Source organism: Pipistrellus hanaki, assembly GCF_964339955.1.
Source record: "Pipistrellus hanaki genome assembly, chromosome: 2".
Classification (NCBI taxonomy): domain Eukaryota; kingdom Metazoa; phylum Chordata; class Mammalia; order Chiroptera; family Vespertilionidae; genus Pipistrellus; species Pipistrellus hanaki.
Window position 1 is genome coordinate 59103261 of NC_140504.1, and position 18630 is coordinate 59121890.

Below are 18630 nucleotides of genomic sequence, written 5' to 3' on the forward strand. Positions count from 1 at the left end.
TTTTAATTTTTTTTTGGGGGGGTGAGACTGTAAGATGGAACCACGATAGGACAGTTGATAGCTGATATCTACCTAGAAAGAGTGTATTAGCTATTTCCCTTAGGGAACCCCTACATTTTCTACTGAATCCCTAGATCACAGTTTCTGAGGGACCAATTACCTGGAGCCCAAATTAATCTTACCTTCACTACCTGGTGGCCTTGGCTGACTTCCAGAATCAATCATTACTGATAATGTAAGAACTTGGTAATCTTGCTGAACTACAAGGTAAGCCAAATAGAATAGTCTCTAACTCCCAGAAGAGACTGTATATCATTATGTCTTTCTTGCTGACCATAAAACACATTCTATCTGCACATTAATTTCCTTTATAAAATCAGAAGTGTATTGCCAAGGGAAAGAAAAATGTTTCCCAAGAGCTTCAGGTGAAAGGAACAAGAAGCAAGGGTGACTTTCTATTAGGCACTTACTATGTGTTCAATAAAACACAACAGTAGGCAGTTAACATGTGATCTAGTTAATCCTAACCCACTACCACCAAGTTCAGCCATAAGGATATTATGTTATGACAAGATTGATAGCATAGAGCTGTTAAGGAGTGAACCTTTGATTCAGACAAAGGCAGGTTCAGTTCCAATGCCTGTGATGCTTCCTTGCACTGCAGGCCTCCAAGGAAGAGCGTTAGCTACATGGATAGCTGCTGCAATTCTCTGTCTACTGTTGCAGTATCCATTAAGTAACACACTTTTCTTTTGTGGTACTCTATGCTCTTTGAAATACTTCACTTTGAACCACCACATTTTTAGAAATAAAAAAAAAAGATTCTCTTTATTTACTGGATGAAAGATTTTCTTCCAGCCAAAACTGGTTTGGCTCAGTAGACAGAGTGTCAGCCTGTGGACTGAAAGGTTCCAGGTTCGATTCCAGTCAAGGCATGTACCTTGGTTGTGGGCACATCCCCTGTAGGGGGTGTGCAAGAGGCAGCTGATCGATGATTCTCTCTCATCGATGTTTCTAACTCTCTATCCCTCTCTCTTCCTCTTTGTAAAAAATCAATAAAAATATATTTTTTTTTAAAAAAAAGAAAGATCCTCTTCCATTATTTTACTTATGGCAAAATGGCAGACTGTCCTTGCTTTAACTGTCTCCAATTTAAAGATCTGCCCAGAAGATCTCCATATAGGGAGAGGACTACTTACTTCAGGTTATCAGAAGAAAAGTAAAGCAAAATGATGTTCATTGAGAACCTGGTTGCTTAAATATGTTACATTATTAAATTCTGACAACACTGTTTGAGGTGGAATTATTAATTCCATATTATAAATGAAGATTTTGGGGGTCCAACAAATCATGAAAGCCACACAGGGAGAAGCCTGAAATTGAACTCAAGGACTGTCCAGTTTCAATACTTCTTTCATATGAAGCATTCTAAGTAAAAAAAATATATATATATATATATATATATATATATATATATATATATATATATTCTGACCTGTGCCTTGAATTCATAACCTATCTGCATGAAAACAGACCTACATTTAACCTGAAATAATGAAGCTCAACTTTTCTTTTTCTGCCTGGAAGCTGGCAGAGGCAGAGCCTCATCTCTTGGTTTGTGGAGGCAGCACTGACTGAGGATTATGCTGCAGAGAGCTCTAACAATAGTGAGCCTGATGTGTGTGTGTGTGTGTGTGTGTGTGTGTGTGTGTGTGGAGGGGGGTGGTGGTCTCTCCTTGGGGAGCCAGGACCCATCTGCCACTTAGATCTGCTCAGAGACAGAAAATCTATTTGCCAGGGAGCCCTTTAGAGCCTGCTATTTGTGAAGTCAAGAACAGAGAGTGCTAAAGACAGAAGACACCTAAAAAAAACATATCCTTTTACCAGAAAGGGAGGTAAATTTGTCCTGCCCAGACCACGCAGTGTGTTAGCAGCGAAGCTGCCAGGACCCACTTGATGCCCAGCTCAGTGCTTTTCCTCTGCTCTGCATGGGGTCCCCCAAAGTCCTCCTTCTCCTATGCTTTCTCTTCTAACTCCCTTCTATCTCTTTTCTACCTTCTTGTCTTTCTCAACTTCCTTCCTTACTCTTCCTGCCTCTTCTAATACTTCCATTTCTGACCCTCCTTTACTTTTCATCTCCCTCCATTTTCTTCCCCATTCTTTTTTTCTACTTCCCCTTTCCTCTTTCTTCACTGAAGAGTCCTCATCCACATCCCACGTGATTCTTGCTGGGGGCCCAAACTTCTTTTCACTCTCTGTCCAGTTTTCTTTTGAACCACACATCCACATGCAGACTCAGTGTCTGGGTGCCAGGGTGACGTTCAGAAGCAGGTCCTGGAGAAGAGGTTGGTAATTTATAAGCCTAAAAGAGGTAGGCTGTAAGCAAGAAAATGAACAGTTGCCTGAAAAATTCTTAGCTCCTTTTATGGGCTTTAAATTGGAAAAAATAAAATGCTTCTTTCCCTTTATCAAACTGCTTATGAAGAAAAATCTCTCTATAGGTGAAATTCGTATTGTTAGTCAATTAGTGGATGTTCACTGAGGTCTGTGTGATGGGCTCCATTCTGAACACTGTGTATGCCTGCTGTCCTAAAGGATATTAAGCCTCTACTTTAAAAAAAAAAGTTTTTGTTGATTTTTAGAGAGAGAAGAAGGGAAAAGAAGAGAGAGAGAGAGAGAGAGAGAGAGAAAGAGAGAGAGAGAGAGGAACATTGTTGGTTTGCCTCCTGTGTGCCTCCTACTGGGGATCAAGCCTGAAACCTGGGAATGTGCTGGGAACAGGAATCTAATCAGGAACCTCTCAGTGCATGGGATAATGCACAACCAACTGAGCCATACTGGCCAGAGCCCAAGCCCTGCTTTTAAGGAATGGAAAGTCAAGTGAATAATAAATAAGTCATTTTTAGATAGATAAATACAGTCATTTTAGGCTCTGAGAGTGATAGAAATGAAAAACATGGCAAACTGGTAGAGTTGGCAGGGGTGGTGTCATTCTGTAAATGCTCAGGGAAATCTGTGAGCAAGTGACATCCAAATGGAGATCTAAGTGCTAAGAGGTGAAAGTAAATGCAAATGCCCTAAGGTAGGAACAAGCTTAGTGTGTTCAAGAGACTTTAAGGAAGAGTAAAGAAGATCAGAGCAGAAGGACACAGGATCAGAGAGATAGCAGAAGTCAGATCAGATGCAGCCTTGTGGCCACGGTAATAATTTCAGATTTCTTTGGTGGTAAAAAGTAAGCATTGGGAGGTTTAATGTAGGGTATTTATTTGGAGAGACATGACTGTATAGCTTTGCATGAGTGGTCTTCAGAGTAGTCGATTAGAAATTAAAAGAATTAGTGGCAGCCTCTCAAACCCTAAGCCTAAGATTCCAATGAGATTATTGGATCTACATATTTTACCCCAAATGGGCTGCTTCACGTGATGTTCATCAGTCAAGTGACATTTTGGATGTTAATAACTGGTGCTAAGGAAGACCTGGCCTCATTGCCCATGGGTGTTTTCCTTTCAGGCATCGTTTAGACAGGAACAAACAGCTTTCGCCCACTGGGGCTGAGGACTGGGAGGGAGGAAGAGGACAGAGTTTTTGGAATTCTTGAGACAGATTTTGGGCTTTAACTTTCTAGAAATCTTATTTTTGTGGATATTTCAAAATTACATGGATAGAATTGCTTAAGCCTTAAGTGGTTTCTCATCAGAGAGAATGTTTTGTTTATTCAATTATGTTGCAAATTGAAGTCGAACTAAACAATATTATAGCATTATTAGTGCTTCTTTTTCCTAACGACTCAGAAGCCATAGATGTAGTAGTTTTACTTAGCTTTGATTAGTAACCCCAAACGAGTCACTTAACTTCCATTTATTTATAATTGTACTCTAAGAAAATTCCTTGAATTTGGATAATTCCTATAATATTATTGAGAGGAGTATCTCTTTGAAAAGAATAAACAATTCTAGCTAAATATACAGTGCAGACCTGAATGAAAATATGAGTTCTGAGTTATTTTCAGTTAAGTTTTAATCATGCCAAAATTCAAGGATTTTTGAAAATTGCCATTACTTACTAAGAAAATTACTTAAGAACAGTAATTTTCGATAATTATTCATTAAAATGTCAATTTTACCAAGATTTAGAAATAGTCATGGGGAGAACAGAGGATTGTGTGAGTGTGAAGGACCAGATCTCATCCAGCCTGGTCCATATAAACAACCCAATGCCCATAATAAAGCCCTATATGCAAATATGCAAATCAACTTAATGGCAGGATGACTGGCAGAATGACCTGTCGCTATGACATGCACTGACCACCAGGGGGCAGACGCTCAATGCAGGAGCTGCTCCCAGACTGCAGGCCCCAGGCCAGCCAAGGTGGGTGCGAGGGGGAACCCTAGATTGCCCTGCTGGTCACTCCACAAATTGGCCCTGATTACCGGCCAGGCCTAGGAACCCTACTCATCTACTCATGCACAAATTTGATGCTCCGGGCCTCTACTTATTGTTATAAAAGTTTTTCATAAAGTAAATTTTGCATGGCTTTAATATTATATGGAACCAAAATAAATTAGAACATTGTTAATGGACCTAGCACCATGATTAGCAGTTACTCAGACCACTATCTGTGACTAAACTACTGGACTATAATATGAAGAGAAAGGGGGATCTGTGCACCTTTGAAATGATACATATCATCTACTTGAATCAACATGACTGCAATGAGTTCTCCGTACTCACTGTGAAGACCAGCTGCAGTGAGTGCAAGGACAGATTTGGGCCTGACAGTATTTGCTGGCCATGTGTAGAAAGTCATTAACAGAAAAATTGCTTACATTTTCTTTTCAAACTGTACTTCACAGCCCAGCATAATTCCATTTAGAGGGAGAGATAGAAACAGAGAAGAGAGAGCTCTGGGCCTCTCTAGTCATCTCCATTTTCCCCTGGCATTCTCAACCAGATCAGCTCTCTTTTGGAGGTTAGTATATAAACAGGGGTGGGCAAAAGTAGGTTAAATCACCAGCCATCATCACCTAAAAGATAAACCATAAGAAAGGATACAAAATAATAGCAACAATAACAATAATAATAAGATAATACTATAATTAATAAATAATATACAAGAATAAACTTGCACATAGTCACAACTGTAAACCTACTTTTTCCCATCCCTGTTCCCAAATTTGAAAGTCATTTTTTGAACAAATGGTACACAGGCTAAGAATTATAAAAACTCTTTATCCCACCCTCTCTGAATTCACTGTTTCTTGATGCTTCTCCAAGAATCAAAGCATTATTCTTGCTAAAAGTAATTAGAATGAAAGAGTCATCCCTTCCTCTACATTAGAGGTTTAATAAGTCAGCCATGCTCACAATTCATTCCAACCCTGAATTCATCTCTGAAAAGATAAAAAAGCCTCCTTGAAAAGATACAGCTCAGATCACACTTTTAAGTACAATATATTCATCCCTTTAGGAGCAATTATTTTCCTAATTTAATAGCAGGCAAAATTTCAAATTTTACCCTTTTCCTTAACTTTTAATAAATGTCCAATGCATAACAAAAATCACTCCACATGTTAAAACTAGTTCTCAAGGTTTTATGTGCATATATCTCTAAGTGAGTGAGTGTAATAAATAGAGAGCTATGTGCTTCTATACTGATATATTGTTTAAGAGCTGATAATTACTGTTCTAGTATTTTAGTTACCAAAAGTAAAGTTTGTTAGATTATTACACGATATTGATTTGGGGTATGATGAGCTGGCTCCCGTTGGCTACCAAGAACAAGTTATCTGTGTGTTCAGTGACAACTCACAGGTAGTGTGAAATCAGTCATGGGAATACCTACATCATAAAGATTGACAAACACTATAAACCAGAGCTTTTTGAGTTTTAGGTTTGTTTTTCTGGAGAGCTAATTTACTAACACACCATTACAGATATTTGATAAGACCATAAATCATAATTATTTTTTTATATTGTAACATATATCCATGTGCAATCATGCACCTCAGGGCAGATGGCTAGACAATTACTAAAATGAGTACAGGGAGAGAGTAGGGGTGAGAAATATTATTCTATACGACTTCAAATGTGATAAATACTCATTCTAACTCATATTTCAAGCTAACCCTGGGATAGAAACCCCTGATGTAATAAACATTAAATCAGAATCACAGCCTTAACTTGAACATGAAAAACAATTTCTTCATTTGTTGATAGCTATTCTTGCAAAAACTTGTTTCATTGGCATATTAGGAAAATAGGGAAAAGTTTCTCCTCATAGAAATGTAAAAGCAATATGTAATTTGACAACTGCACCAACCTTGTATCCAGACCATAATTGATGTCCTACAAATACAGTGGTACATTTTTATTATTATCGTTATTTGTTGTTCCATTCATTTATGCAGTCTTTGGTTGATTCTTGTATGTGCCTTGACTAGGGATTGAACCTGCAACCCTGACACATTGGAACGATGCTCCAAACAACCGAGCTACCAGGTCAGGGATACAGTGGTTCATCTTAAATGTCTGCTTTTCTGCTGGGGTGAAAAGCATAAATGTTAATTAGGAAGTGGCAGGGTTTTGCTTCATTTTTTACTTTCTGTGTTTCCTCTTTAAAAAAAAAATATTGGCAAGAAAAGGATACTGACTTGTACCTTCCAATGGAAGCCAGGTTCTCCTATCAGTCTCCTATTAAATCATTCATATTAAAGAAGAAGGAGAAAGGGAAACAAATATTTCACTGCTGCTCTTCTTTCTAAAAGGATCTGATTATAACATGGGAGAGAATGCTGTAGCCACATGGCTGAATTTGGGCATTCTTAGCCATTACATTGGACTGTAGACAGTTTCTCAAAGTGGGAACCTGTCTACCTTTTTTATCAAATACATGATAAGTTGCTTCAATTTATAGTTTATATGTGGGAAAAATACTTGTCCAACCTCCCACTGCAATGTCCTCTACAGTCTGTAGTCTGAATGGCTCACAAACTGTACACAAATTATGTTTTTACCATCGTGAGAAAGGAGAAGAGGCAACAGAAACAGAAAAACCTGTTTTCTGGTCTCTGTCCCAACACCGTTGGCCTGGAAACATATTAACAACTCATCCTATAGTTGGGCACAGCAGGTTCAGGAGACTCTCACAACCTTGTAAGGATTACTTAAACATGTCAGATGAGGAAAAAGAGCCAAGGAACCTGGCAGATCCTTCCTTCCCTGGGTGTACCTGTCACACGCTGGCAAGAGCCACACACACAGGTCATTCATGGAGCTGGAATGAAATTAATCACCTGCTTTCAGAAGGGAGCAGCCTTGGTTTCCTCTAGTTTTCAATATGTTTCTCAACATAATGCAAAATGCTCACATTGGCCTATGAAGCTCTAAGTGGTTGGAGATCTGGCTACCTCAAGCATGACAAATACCCCTGAGCAACTATAACACTTTCCAGTGAGCTTCTGTACTCAGCTTCTGAAATAGCAGAAAGGTGGAAAGCAGCAAAATTTTCTGTTTGAGCAAGTGTCTGCCTCCCCTCATCATTCAGAATCTGCAATTACAGGTAGAAGGGGTCACAACATTAGCATTGTTGAGATTCATTGTCCAACATTTAACTCAAAGAACTCAAGGGATTTACCTGTCCAAAGTTTAAAGGCTAGAATCTAATCTCTTGAACTTTCTCTACTGAATTAACATTGTTCATTCTTTCTTAACTCATTTACCAGTTATTTACCATCTCCAATTTCCCACTCATTGCTATAGGTGTAAGGATTCAACAATAAACAAAATATAGCATGGAACTACTTTTTTTTTTTTTTTTTTTTTAACTGAGGGTTAATCTTCAATGGCTGCTGCTGGATTGCGATGAATTAAGTTATTTGCATATTAATTTGAATTTTTAAATTTTATTTTAGTAAAAAGTATTCCTTTTCATTAGATACATCTTGTCCTTCAAGACTCAGTTCAGGTAACCTCTACACCAAAAATTCTTCCTGTACCATTTTTCATTAATTAGCCGAAGCAGGGTTTTAATTTTCAGACACTGTAAATTTCATCATAGATAACTTTAGTCTCAATGTCTAATGCTCCCCATCTCACTGTAGATTTACAAACAAAGCTGGCCTGAAATCATCATCAGAATCTGAAGAAGAGCCCAAATCTCTTAATTTTGGGTGGTGTTTAGTCTTTTATGATGAAAATAGAGAGCGTTTGCATTTATGCATCCTATAAGATGTTTGGTCTATTAAAAGCATGATCCTATTCATTATCCTTATGAAAAAAAATTATGGGCAATTCTTTTTAAGAAGTCCAGAAGTAAATTATTTGCATACAGAGCCAAGTTTCATTGCTATTAGATCAATGACTAATGCTTTTTTTTTTTTTTTTTTAAAGAAGGGATGTACATTTTCTTGATTATATGAACCTGTTTGAGGTTCAACATCTAATTCAGTCATTTTCTTATGGCACAAAATTTATACATGACTAAGAGAGCTGGCAAGACTTACACATCCTTCCTCTGCTCCTATGTAAACTGTATAATCTTGGTAGATCTTCAAGGGCTCAGGTCTTGTAGCTTTAAACAACATCATTGGCTTCCTTCTTTTCTTCTTATTATGTATGGTTATAGAAAGCTTTTCATTCTTTATTTAATGAAGCTATCATTACCTGAACAAAATAAAGTGATGGCCACTCAATAATTTTAGTCCATTAGATTGAGTGCTCTGCTTTCTCTCTATGTTTAGCCAAATGGACTGACTGTATAACACTTGCTGCTCTTGTTTTTTTCTCCTCTTCCTTTTAATCCTTGTGGGATTGTGTGTGTGTGTGTGTGTGTAGAGGAAAAAAAAAAACATTTTTTAATGAGTATGCGTTAGTATCTGAAACATATTCTGCATTTTAAGAAATATTGTTTGATTTTCAGTTCTAAATATACTTTTCTCACTTTAAAATTGGAGGGGTTGCTTCCATGACTTCCTGTTTACTTTCTTGTTTATAAGATAATAGTAGTTATTTAATACTAGAGACCCAGTGCATGAAATTCATGCACAGGGGTGTGTGTCCCTCAGCCCAGCCTGCACCCTCTCCAATCTGGAACCCCTCTAGAGATGTCCTACCTGGATTGGCCTAAACGGGCAATTGGACATCCCTCTCACAATCCAGGACTGCTGGCTACCAACTGCTCACCTGCCTATCTTCCTGATTGTTTCTAACTGCTTCTGCCTGCCAGCCTGATTACCTCCTAACCACTCCCCTACCAGCATGATTGATGCCTAACTGCTCCCCTGCCAGCTTGTTTGCTTCTAACTGCTCTCCCCTGCAGGCCTAGTTCCCCCCAACTGCTCTCCCCTGCAGGCCTGGGTCCCCCACAACTGCCCTTCCCTGAACAACTGCCCTAACTTCCCTCCTCTGCCAGCCTGGTCACCCTTAACTGTCCTCTTCTGCAAGTTTGATTACCCCCAACTGCCCTCTTTTGCAGGCCTGGTCCCTCCCACTGCCCTCCCCTGCTGGCCCTCTTATGGTGGCCATCTTGGGTCCATATGGGGGTAGTCATCTTGTGCGTTGGAGTGATGGTCAATTTGCATATTACTCTTTTATTAGCTAGGATGAGTTTGAAATAAATGGATCAAAGGCCTCGCTATATGATTTCTTGATTCTAAAGTACATCTCCTCTAATCTTTTGTCTCCTCACCATTTCTAAATTTGATACAGAGATTGCTCTTAATCTGCCCTACTGAATTCATTATATCATTTTAGTTATAAATATAAAGGTGTCAGGGTCCTTTGCAAATGTACTTGCAAAGAAGAAAGGGGGGATATGAACAAGAATTTTACAAGATAATAATTCCTTTAAGCCAAATTTAGGGTAGGTATCACCTCAAATACATGAAATTACTTTCAACCAACCGATTGAGACCTACATTTTTCAATTTCTAGTTTTCAGTTGTCCCAGCATATTTAATGGAGTCAGTAGTACTCTTTTGAAGAACCACAAAATTCAACTGATAGCTACAGTTTTCTTAGGCCTAACAAAACAGTACCTGAAGGATTTTCAAACTAAGAACCATGACTCAGAACTTGTTTAATAGTCGCAATCATTTTGGGGTGATGGGGCTTTAAGGGCATTATGACCAGGAACTATGTTTAGATATTGTAAATCTGAGTTTTTAGTATCCAATTATACAAATGAGGGAATGTTCTTAGAACACAATGTTGGGGTTTGTAGTCAACTCTTGTCTTTGTTTCTTCCAGAATAGTACTTATGGTATCATAATTTAGTGATTGCCTCTGTATCAGGCTATCAGGCTTTAACTCCTGGTTCAGATACTTGCTAGCTATTGACATGATTAAGAGCTACCATCTCTCTAAATCTCAGATCCCCCATCTGTGGAAAGTGATAATTACAGTGCTTATACCAGAGACTGGTTATGATGGTTAAACAGGATAATCCCCACATAGCACTTAGCACAGGGCCTGCCACTTAATAAATGCTCATTAAGGGCCAGCAATTATAGAAACTTTGTATTTTAAATTAAACCTTGAATAAAACTTTAAAATCAAACTATTCTAGCTCCTCGTCTTGAAGATGAGACAACTGAGGATCAGACAGAAGCAGTGACTTACCTAAGATCCCACAGTTGGGTGGAAATACTAAGGTCTCCTTATTCTAGTCCAAAGTTTCCTCTGCATTATCATACTGTGCATGCAGGGCAGATAATGCCTGAAGAAAGGCCTGATTTATATCTACCAACAACAATAAAAAGTGTCACAACTGATAAGATAAAAAGAAAATGTTGGGATTGAGATGAAAACACAATACCTTAAAAGAGAGGTAAAGAACTGCAGGGCTGAAGTTAAAGAGAGGATTTAGAGGTCTACCAATTTGACCCTTGTTTTGTTTGACTGTGCTTGTGGGCACAATAACCATTGCATTTGCCCCTATTCTCAGAATGTAAAAATAGAAAGGAAAATATTATCAAAGGCACTGAATTATTGCCAAGAAAAGCCAATAAAAATGATTACTCTAGCAATATAACAGTGTGCCATAAAAGCCTAATAATCAACAGTATTTAAGCACCATGCCACTGAGCATCTGACAGAGTGCCCATGTTTTATAGACAGCATTTATGAACTTTTCACAATCCAAATTTTTGCTCTTTATGAGTGGTATATAAATTTGGGAAGTGGTTGAAACCACATTTCAAATCAAAACCGTCTTTGAGGCACCCTGCCAAGTAAGTGTAAATATCTTTGGGAAAGCTAATATCTAACACAGAGCTTGGTGGAAGAGGATCTAGCTATTGGAGAGATAAAAATATTATCGTAGGTTACCTTAGGTCTTAGAAAAACATTATTCTGGGGAACATAAAGAATTTTCCCAAATACAGAATTATGGGCTGAATATTTCATTTTCTTACAAATAATTATCATTCCAGAAACTACACATTTTGCATTCATTTTTTGGCTATTAATATTATGTAGAAATTTTTATAACATGTATCAAAGTGCAAGAAGCACCATCTCATTCCTATTATTTCCCACAGTGTGTTGGCATAAAAAGGCACTTCATACCTATTTGCAGAATGTAATTGAGTTGAAATTAGTACTATAAACATATTCAACATCGCTCCTTGAACTTTATCCCAAACCCACTACCAAATGAGGACTTTGTAAGATAAGCCCTATCTTACTCATCTTTATGACCCTCAGGTCCTAGCACAGTAAAAAGTTAACATACATGGAAGAAAAAAAGGAAGGAAGAAGGGGAGAGAGGAAAGAAAAGGAGGAAGGGAAGGATGAAGAAAGCAAACAAGGAAGGAGAATGAGAAATAGGAACACACTAAGTTAATCTTTCTATTTAGGTAATGGCAAATACCATTGTAAAACTATGCTCTTCTCCAGATAATGATTAATGATTCCAATTAGAAAGAGGTAATGGAAAAAAAGAAAGAAAGGGGTAAAGATATCATGAAAATAAAATACAACCAAGATCAACACAGAAAAGTTAGGATAACTCGGGTTACACTTCCTACCAGAATCAGTCAAGTACCCCTTGGCAGCCACCCAGTCAGCATCTCTGATTTCTGCCCACTGAGATGTGTTATCTTGGTAATACTATGGCACTGAATATGCCACAGCAAAAATTTTGGAATTTTCTACTGGAGAAAGTCAATAGGTTTCCAAGGTTAGAAGAAACATAACAGAATTCTTTCCCTGAGAACCCAGTGGGCACACTGCACTGGTCAGGAGACATCAATGACATAATCACCAAAGGAGGCTTCCTGGTTATCTCCTCCTGGCTGCAGGAGGGCAGTGTCTCAGAGATGCCTTGAACACTTCTCCTTCTACTAAGGAATAATCATCAGGAACACACTGAAATCTTGTGGACATAAGTACATTGAGAAATGGGAAGGCAGAGAACCAAAACAAAGGGAGGGAGATATAGTTGAAGGATTAAAAGAAACCCAACTCCAAAGGTCCTAATGCAAATGGTATCCACCTGTAACAAACCCATAAATAATTTTAAAGGCTGTAAAATAAACTACATATTTATAATTTACAAAGCATTTCCTTCTATATTAAAGCAGCGATCAGATTTGGTGTAAAGTTGTGACCAAATTATTGTCTTGCATTCTCTCTTTTGACTTGTTTTGCCCCAATCCCACTCACTTTCTCAGATTATCTCTCTACACCTCTACAGACAACCCAAAGTACACATCCATTTCCAAACAGGAGACATCAATTGAAAGTATTGTTATTTTAGCCTGGATTGCAAAACAATCCAATGGAAGGTACAATAAAATGATGTGCAGGGCCCATGGGAATTTGGGACCAAGATGCTATGATAGATCTCCTTGTCACCTCTAGTTTCTGTAATTCCATGAAACTCACTACATCTGGGTAATTTGTGCTTGTCACATACAGCAAGACTAATAGGTACATCAGTCCAAAGAAAACTACAGGCAGCATTTCAGGATCTAACCCAGAAGACATTACTTAGCCGCAGCTCAGAAACAATAATAAATTTGACTTTTAATTACCCTCAAGTTGAACTTTACCTACACCTTCAATTATTTTTCAATGCACATAATAAACTCAGACCAACAGAGATATTCTTCAGCTAGAACTTATAAAATTTAGGGCAGAGGATGATTTCTATTTGTTTTTTACTGACCAGATACACTTTTAATCAAAATACACGTAGAATAATCAAGGTTGCAGGAAGATTATATGGATGAGTGAACAAATTATCTGTAATTTAAGTCTAGTCACTTCTCATTTATTCAATACCTGACATTTACTGAGCATGTACTACATAACATACTTTACTAATTCATTTGGATTATCATAACTTAAAAAAAATACATCTAAATGTTCTTAAGATATATTATATTTTAGACTTTTCATTGGTCCAAGCAGTCATTCTATTAATTCACATCATGATCATATACCTAAAAATCATATCATGTCTTTCTGACTATGCTCACAATTTTAGAAATCCCTGTTTAAAATTATGGTCTGAGCAATGTAAACTATTTTCTATATTTTAAAAGCATGATTAATTTCTAAAAGTTTGAAAATACATAATAAGCAATCTGTCATATGCAAAATGATTTCCAGCCATCATAACTGAGGCTAAAATCTTCAACATAAAGGAAAGTAGTTAACAGTGGTTTGTTTTTATGGGTAAACTAAAGCCAATACCGTGTTCTTTACCACATGCCTTACCTTGTCCAGGAAAAAAAAAATCCTCATATCCTTAACCCCAAAGTCTGGCCCCTGGGGCAGGTATATATTTAGAATAAATATTTAAAATGAAACACTGATAGAAAGAGGCATGTGATATAATAACAATAATAATAATATAATCTGGCATCTTACAGAATTTTGGGACAAGATAAAAGAGGCAGAACTGAAAATATTTAGAACTAGAGGCCGGTGCATGAAATTCGTGCATGGGTGTGTGTCCCTCAGCCCAGCCTGCACCCTCTCCAATATGGGACCCCTCAAGGGATGTCCAACTGCCCATTTATGCCCGATCCCGGTGGGCAGTTGGACATCCCTCTTACAATCCAGGACTGCTGGCTCTCAACTGCTCACCTGCCCACCTTCCTGATTGTTCCTAACCACTTTTGCCTGCCAGCCTGATCACCCCCTAACCACTCCCCTACCAGCCTGATTGATGCCTAACTGCTCCCCTGACTGTGTGGTCACCCCTAACTGCCCTCCCCTGCAGACCTGGTCCCCCTCCCCCTCTCCCACTGCTCTCCCCTGCAGGCCTGGGTCCCTCAGAATGACCCTTTCCTACAGGCCCAGTCACCTCCAACTTCCCTCCTCTGCCAGCCTGGTCACCCCTAACTGCCCTCCCCTGCTGACCTGATCACCCACAACTGCCCTCCATTGCAGGCCTGGTCCCTCCCAACTGCCTTCACCTGCTGACCATCTTGTGGTAGCCATCTTGTGTCCACATGGGGGCAGGATCTTTGACCACATAGGGGTATCCATCTTGTGTGTTGGAGTGATGGTTAATATGCATGTTACTCTTTTATTAGATAGGATAGAGGCCTAGTGCATGGGTGGGGGCCAGCTGGTTTTCCCTGAAGGATGTCTCAAATCAGGGTGGAGGTTCTTTTGGGGTGTGGGGCTGCCTGGATGAGGGGCCTGTGGTGGTTTGCAGGCCTGCCACACCCCCTGGCAACTCAAGCAAAGGCCCTGGTATCTGGGATTTATTTATCTTCTACAATTGAAATTTTGTAGCCTGAAGTGGAGCCAAGCCTCCTGCTCGCAGCCATTTCTGTTAGGATTTATTTCTCTTTTATAATTGAAACTTTGTAGCCTTAAGTGGAGGCCAAGACAGGCTGGGGCTGCAGAAGCTTGGCTTTATTCATCGCTGGGGCCAACCCTAGCTTCCTGCTCTCTCCAGCTCGATGGCTGCTACCATTTCTGTTGGGATTTATTTATCTTCTGTAATTGAAACTTTGTACCCTTGAGTGGAGGCCTGGGCCCACCAGGGTGCATGAATAGCTTGGCTTCCTCCATCGCCCAGGAAACCCAAGCCTCTCTCCTGCTCTCTCTATGGCTGCAGCAATCTTTGTTGGGATTAATTGCATACTTGCTCCTGATTGACTTGTGGGTGTGGCTTGTGGTATAGCAGAGTGATCGTTAATTTGCATATTACTCTTTTATTAGATAGGATAATCATCTGCCATCCTCCAGTATCTAATTTGGAGGAATGCACCGAAACTGGTTTGGCTCAGTGGTAGAGCGTCGGTCTGCAGACTAAAAAGTCCCAGGTTCGATTCCGGTCCAGGGCACGTACCTTGGTTGCGGGCACATCCCTGGTAGGGGGTGTGCAAGAGGCAGCTGGTCAATGTTTCTCTCTCATTGACGTTTCTAGCTCTCTATCTCTCTCCCTTCCTCTCTGTAAAAAATCAATAAAATATATTTAAAAAAATAATAATTTGGAGGAATGGAAATAAAGGCAAATTTCCAATAATTACTTTTTCAATCTAATGGGCAGATGCCAAACATTTCCCAGAGCGTTCTCATGGGATAGGTCCTTTCCCAAGGGCACAGTGTGGTCCAATCTAAATTTGGGTCCTTGGACACATCATGGGTTAAGTCTATGAAGTTCTAAAGGAATAAACCCAATTTTTTAAACTGGTACAGAAACAGCTTAACCTGTAAAATGTTTGGGGCTGAAAGGTGTTAATGAGTCATACTTAGCTGCAGAAAGACCATTGAGGCTGTTGGCCTCCTTCAGCACTGTGGGTGGGTGGGGTGAGGGACAGGTCTTAGTCTCCCCAGGGGTGAAGGTCTGTTAAATTTATCTTGCTTTGGAAATGCTCTATTTCCATTCCACACAGTCTCTTTAGAAATAACGGTGAAAACACTCCAATCTTCAAGTAAGAGCTTCAAACTAAGGAAAATCCAGAACATGTTTGTAATCACAGTCAACCCTTGGTTATTTATGCAAACAACAGAAAGCAGCGTCTTCTATACTAAAATGGTAGTTTATGTTGAACTTCACAACATGTTCTATACTGGGGGGTTTTCTTTTGTTTTTGGCAACATTAACAGACTTATTTTCTTAATTAGCTTGACCCCAATTACTGTTATAATTAGCATTCTCTGAGCATACACACACTACTCATCGATTGCTGGTGGCGAGAATGCCCAGGAACATATTGTGGGATAAGGGAAAGGTGGTCTGGGATTATGTTTTTGCTGCTGGCAATTCAGAAACTGGATCATCTGCATCCATAAGGAGTTGGCTGTACTCATAACAGGCACATCCTAAAGCCAACTAATAACACATTAGTTAATTCCTGTCCATAAAATATATGTGGCCTCGGTCATTATTTATTAAACTAATTCTACCTTGCACACAGAATGTATATATATATTTTTTAAAACTAAGATTACCTAGCTTTCCTGTTTACGCCAATCTTATTAATAAGGTAATTGCCACACCTCCCTAGTCCTGGCTGGTACCTGCCAGCGTTCTCCCTCACGCTGGGAGACATTTGGGAATATAAGTGGCCAGAGTTAGAGTTAGTTCTAGTCCTGCCACTTTGGGGGAATGAAGCACAGCTTTCCTTAATTTCTTGAAAACACCTTCTAGACATTCCCCTCTCCCTTGGTGGCCCAGATGGCTTGGCTTTCCCAAAGGCCATGGCCTCTGACTCTCCCAGTAGCTCACCTATCTTGTCCTCGGCTTGGCTGCCCTCCGAAGCCTCTGTGGGAGGCTGGGTTGTTGCCTTGGTGGCAGCATCCTCTGCAGCAGGGGTGGTGGCAGCAGCAGCAGTGACAGCAGCAGGCACATCGGCTTGTTTAGGCTCCTCCTTGGCTGGGGCATCTTCCGCCTTGGAGGACGGCGAGTTGTCAGTGGAAGCTTTAGTGGCACTTTCTGTCTCAGCAGAGCCAGCCTTCTCCTCTGAGGGGGCAGGAGCCTGGGGGGCTGCCTGCTCCGCTGCAGCATCCGAGGCGCCCTCCCCCTTCTTCTCCTCGGAGGGAGCTTCTCCTGCTTTACCGGCCTCCTCAGGCTTGGGGCCAGTGGCCGCTTCAGTGGCAGTGGGACCTTCTCCCTCCTTCTTCTCGGCGCCATCAGCAGCAGGAGCGTCATCCTTCTTCTCATTCATCTCGGCCTCAGCAGCTTGAGCATCGCCCTTCTTCTCTCCTTTGAGCTTTTTCCTTGTTATGTGTCCACGGAAGCTAGCCTGGATTTTGGTCGCGGCCTTATGAGCTTTATCTTCTGGTTTGATGCCATCTTGTTCGATCTTTTGGTCCTCATCATTCTTTTCAACCTTTGTGGAGAAAAGAGGGGGGGTGGGGAGGAGAGGTTGAATGATGCTTTTTCCCTTAAGATCATAGCATTTAACAAATAGTTATTGAATGATTTGCACTGTGCCAAGCACAGACATCAAGAGTACCGTGGAAATTCAAATTAAGCCTCCTCTCTCTTCATGGTGGAGAATTGAGTAGAAAACACATTATTTTATGGGAAAACACATCCTTTTGGCCTTGCAGAATCACTGGTATGAATTTAGATGTATTTCCTTCCCCAGCTCCATGTCTTTGCATTGCCAAATTTCCACCAGCCATTCCATAGATGTAAGTTGGCTATTCAGATCACATCCACTCTAGATTTTAATCAAAAAGCTCTGAAAGATATTGTTTTTTCAGGGTTTCTGAGAGGAACTCTGTACAAAACTTCACATTTAAAAATATTATGGAAAAGTCTGTGTTGTTGTTTTCCTCTTCCCAGTATATCAAATCTGGTCAAGAAATCAATAGATTCAGGGCAAAGAGTATGGTAAAGGTTTAGACAACAAATTCTCTCAAAACTGCCTGGTACTGGCACAAGAACAGACATATAGATCAATGGAAAAGAATAAATAACTCAGAAATTGACCCAAACCATTGTGCTCACTTAATATTTGACAAAGGAGGCAAGAGCATAGAATGGAGTCAAGATAGTCTCTTCAATAAATGGTGTTGGGAAAATTGGACAGATATATGTAAAAAAATGAAACTAGACCACCAACTTACACCATACAACAAAAATAAACTCAAAATGGATAAAGGACTTAAACATAAGATGGGAAGCCACAAAAATACTGGAGGAATCCACAGGCATCAAAATCTCAGTCATATTCCAAAGCAATTTCTTCACCGATACAGCTCCTAGAATAATTTGAAATAAAGAAAAAATAAACAGATGGGACTACATCAAAATAAAAAGCTTCTGCACCACAATAAATAAATAAATAAATAAATAAATAAATAAATAAATAAGGCCCGCTGCATGGGAGAACATATTTGCCCATGTTATCACCTATAAGAGTTTAATCTTCAACATTTATAGGGAACTCATAATACTCCACAAAAGGAAGATAACCCAATCAAAAAAATATGCAACGGAGTAAATAGACACTATACAAAAAAAGACATAAACATGCTCAAAATCACTAATCACCCGAGAGATACAAATCAAAACGAAAACGACAATGCAGTACCATCTCAACCCTGTCAGAATGGCTATCGTCAACAAATCAACAGATGGCAAGCGCTGGCAAGGATGCCGAGTAAAAACCCTTGTGCACTGCTGGTTGTAATGCAGACTGGTACAGCCAC

General features: G+C 39.6%; 1 protein-coding gene across 2 annotated transcripts in view; it reads right to left on the reverse strand.

The window, feature by feature from the left end:
* Positions 1-18630, reverse strand: part of GAP43 (growth associated protein 43) — a 100325-nt gene that overhangs the window by 27427 nt on the left and 54268 nt on the right. Inside the window, exons 2-3 of one of the 2 annotated variants that reach the window (XR_014794345.1) lie at positions 16697-17300; positions 15717-15913 (exon numbers count right to left, since the gene is read on the reverse strand). Coding sequence is in view for 1 of the 2 variants with exons in the window: in XM_084876149.1 (XP_084732275.1) it covers positions 16697-17300 (604 nt within the window). In the remaining variant the exon portion in view is untranslated. The remainder of the gene's footprint in view (positions 1-15716; positions 15914-16696; positions 17301-18630) is intronic. The other variant, XM_084876149.1, reaches the window with a different exon arrangement.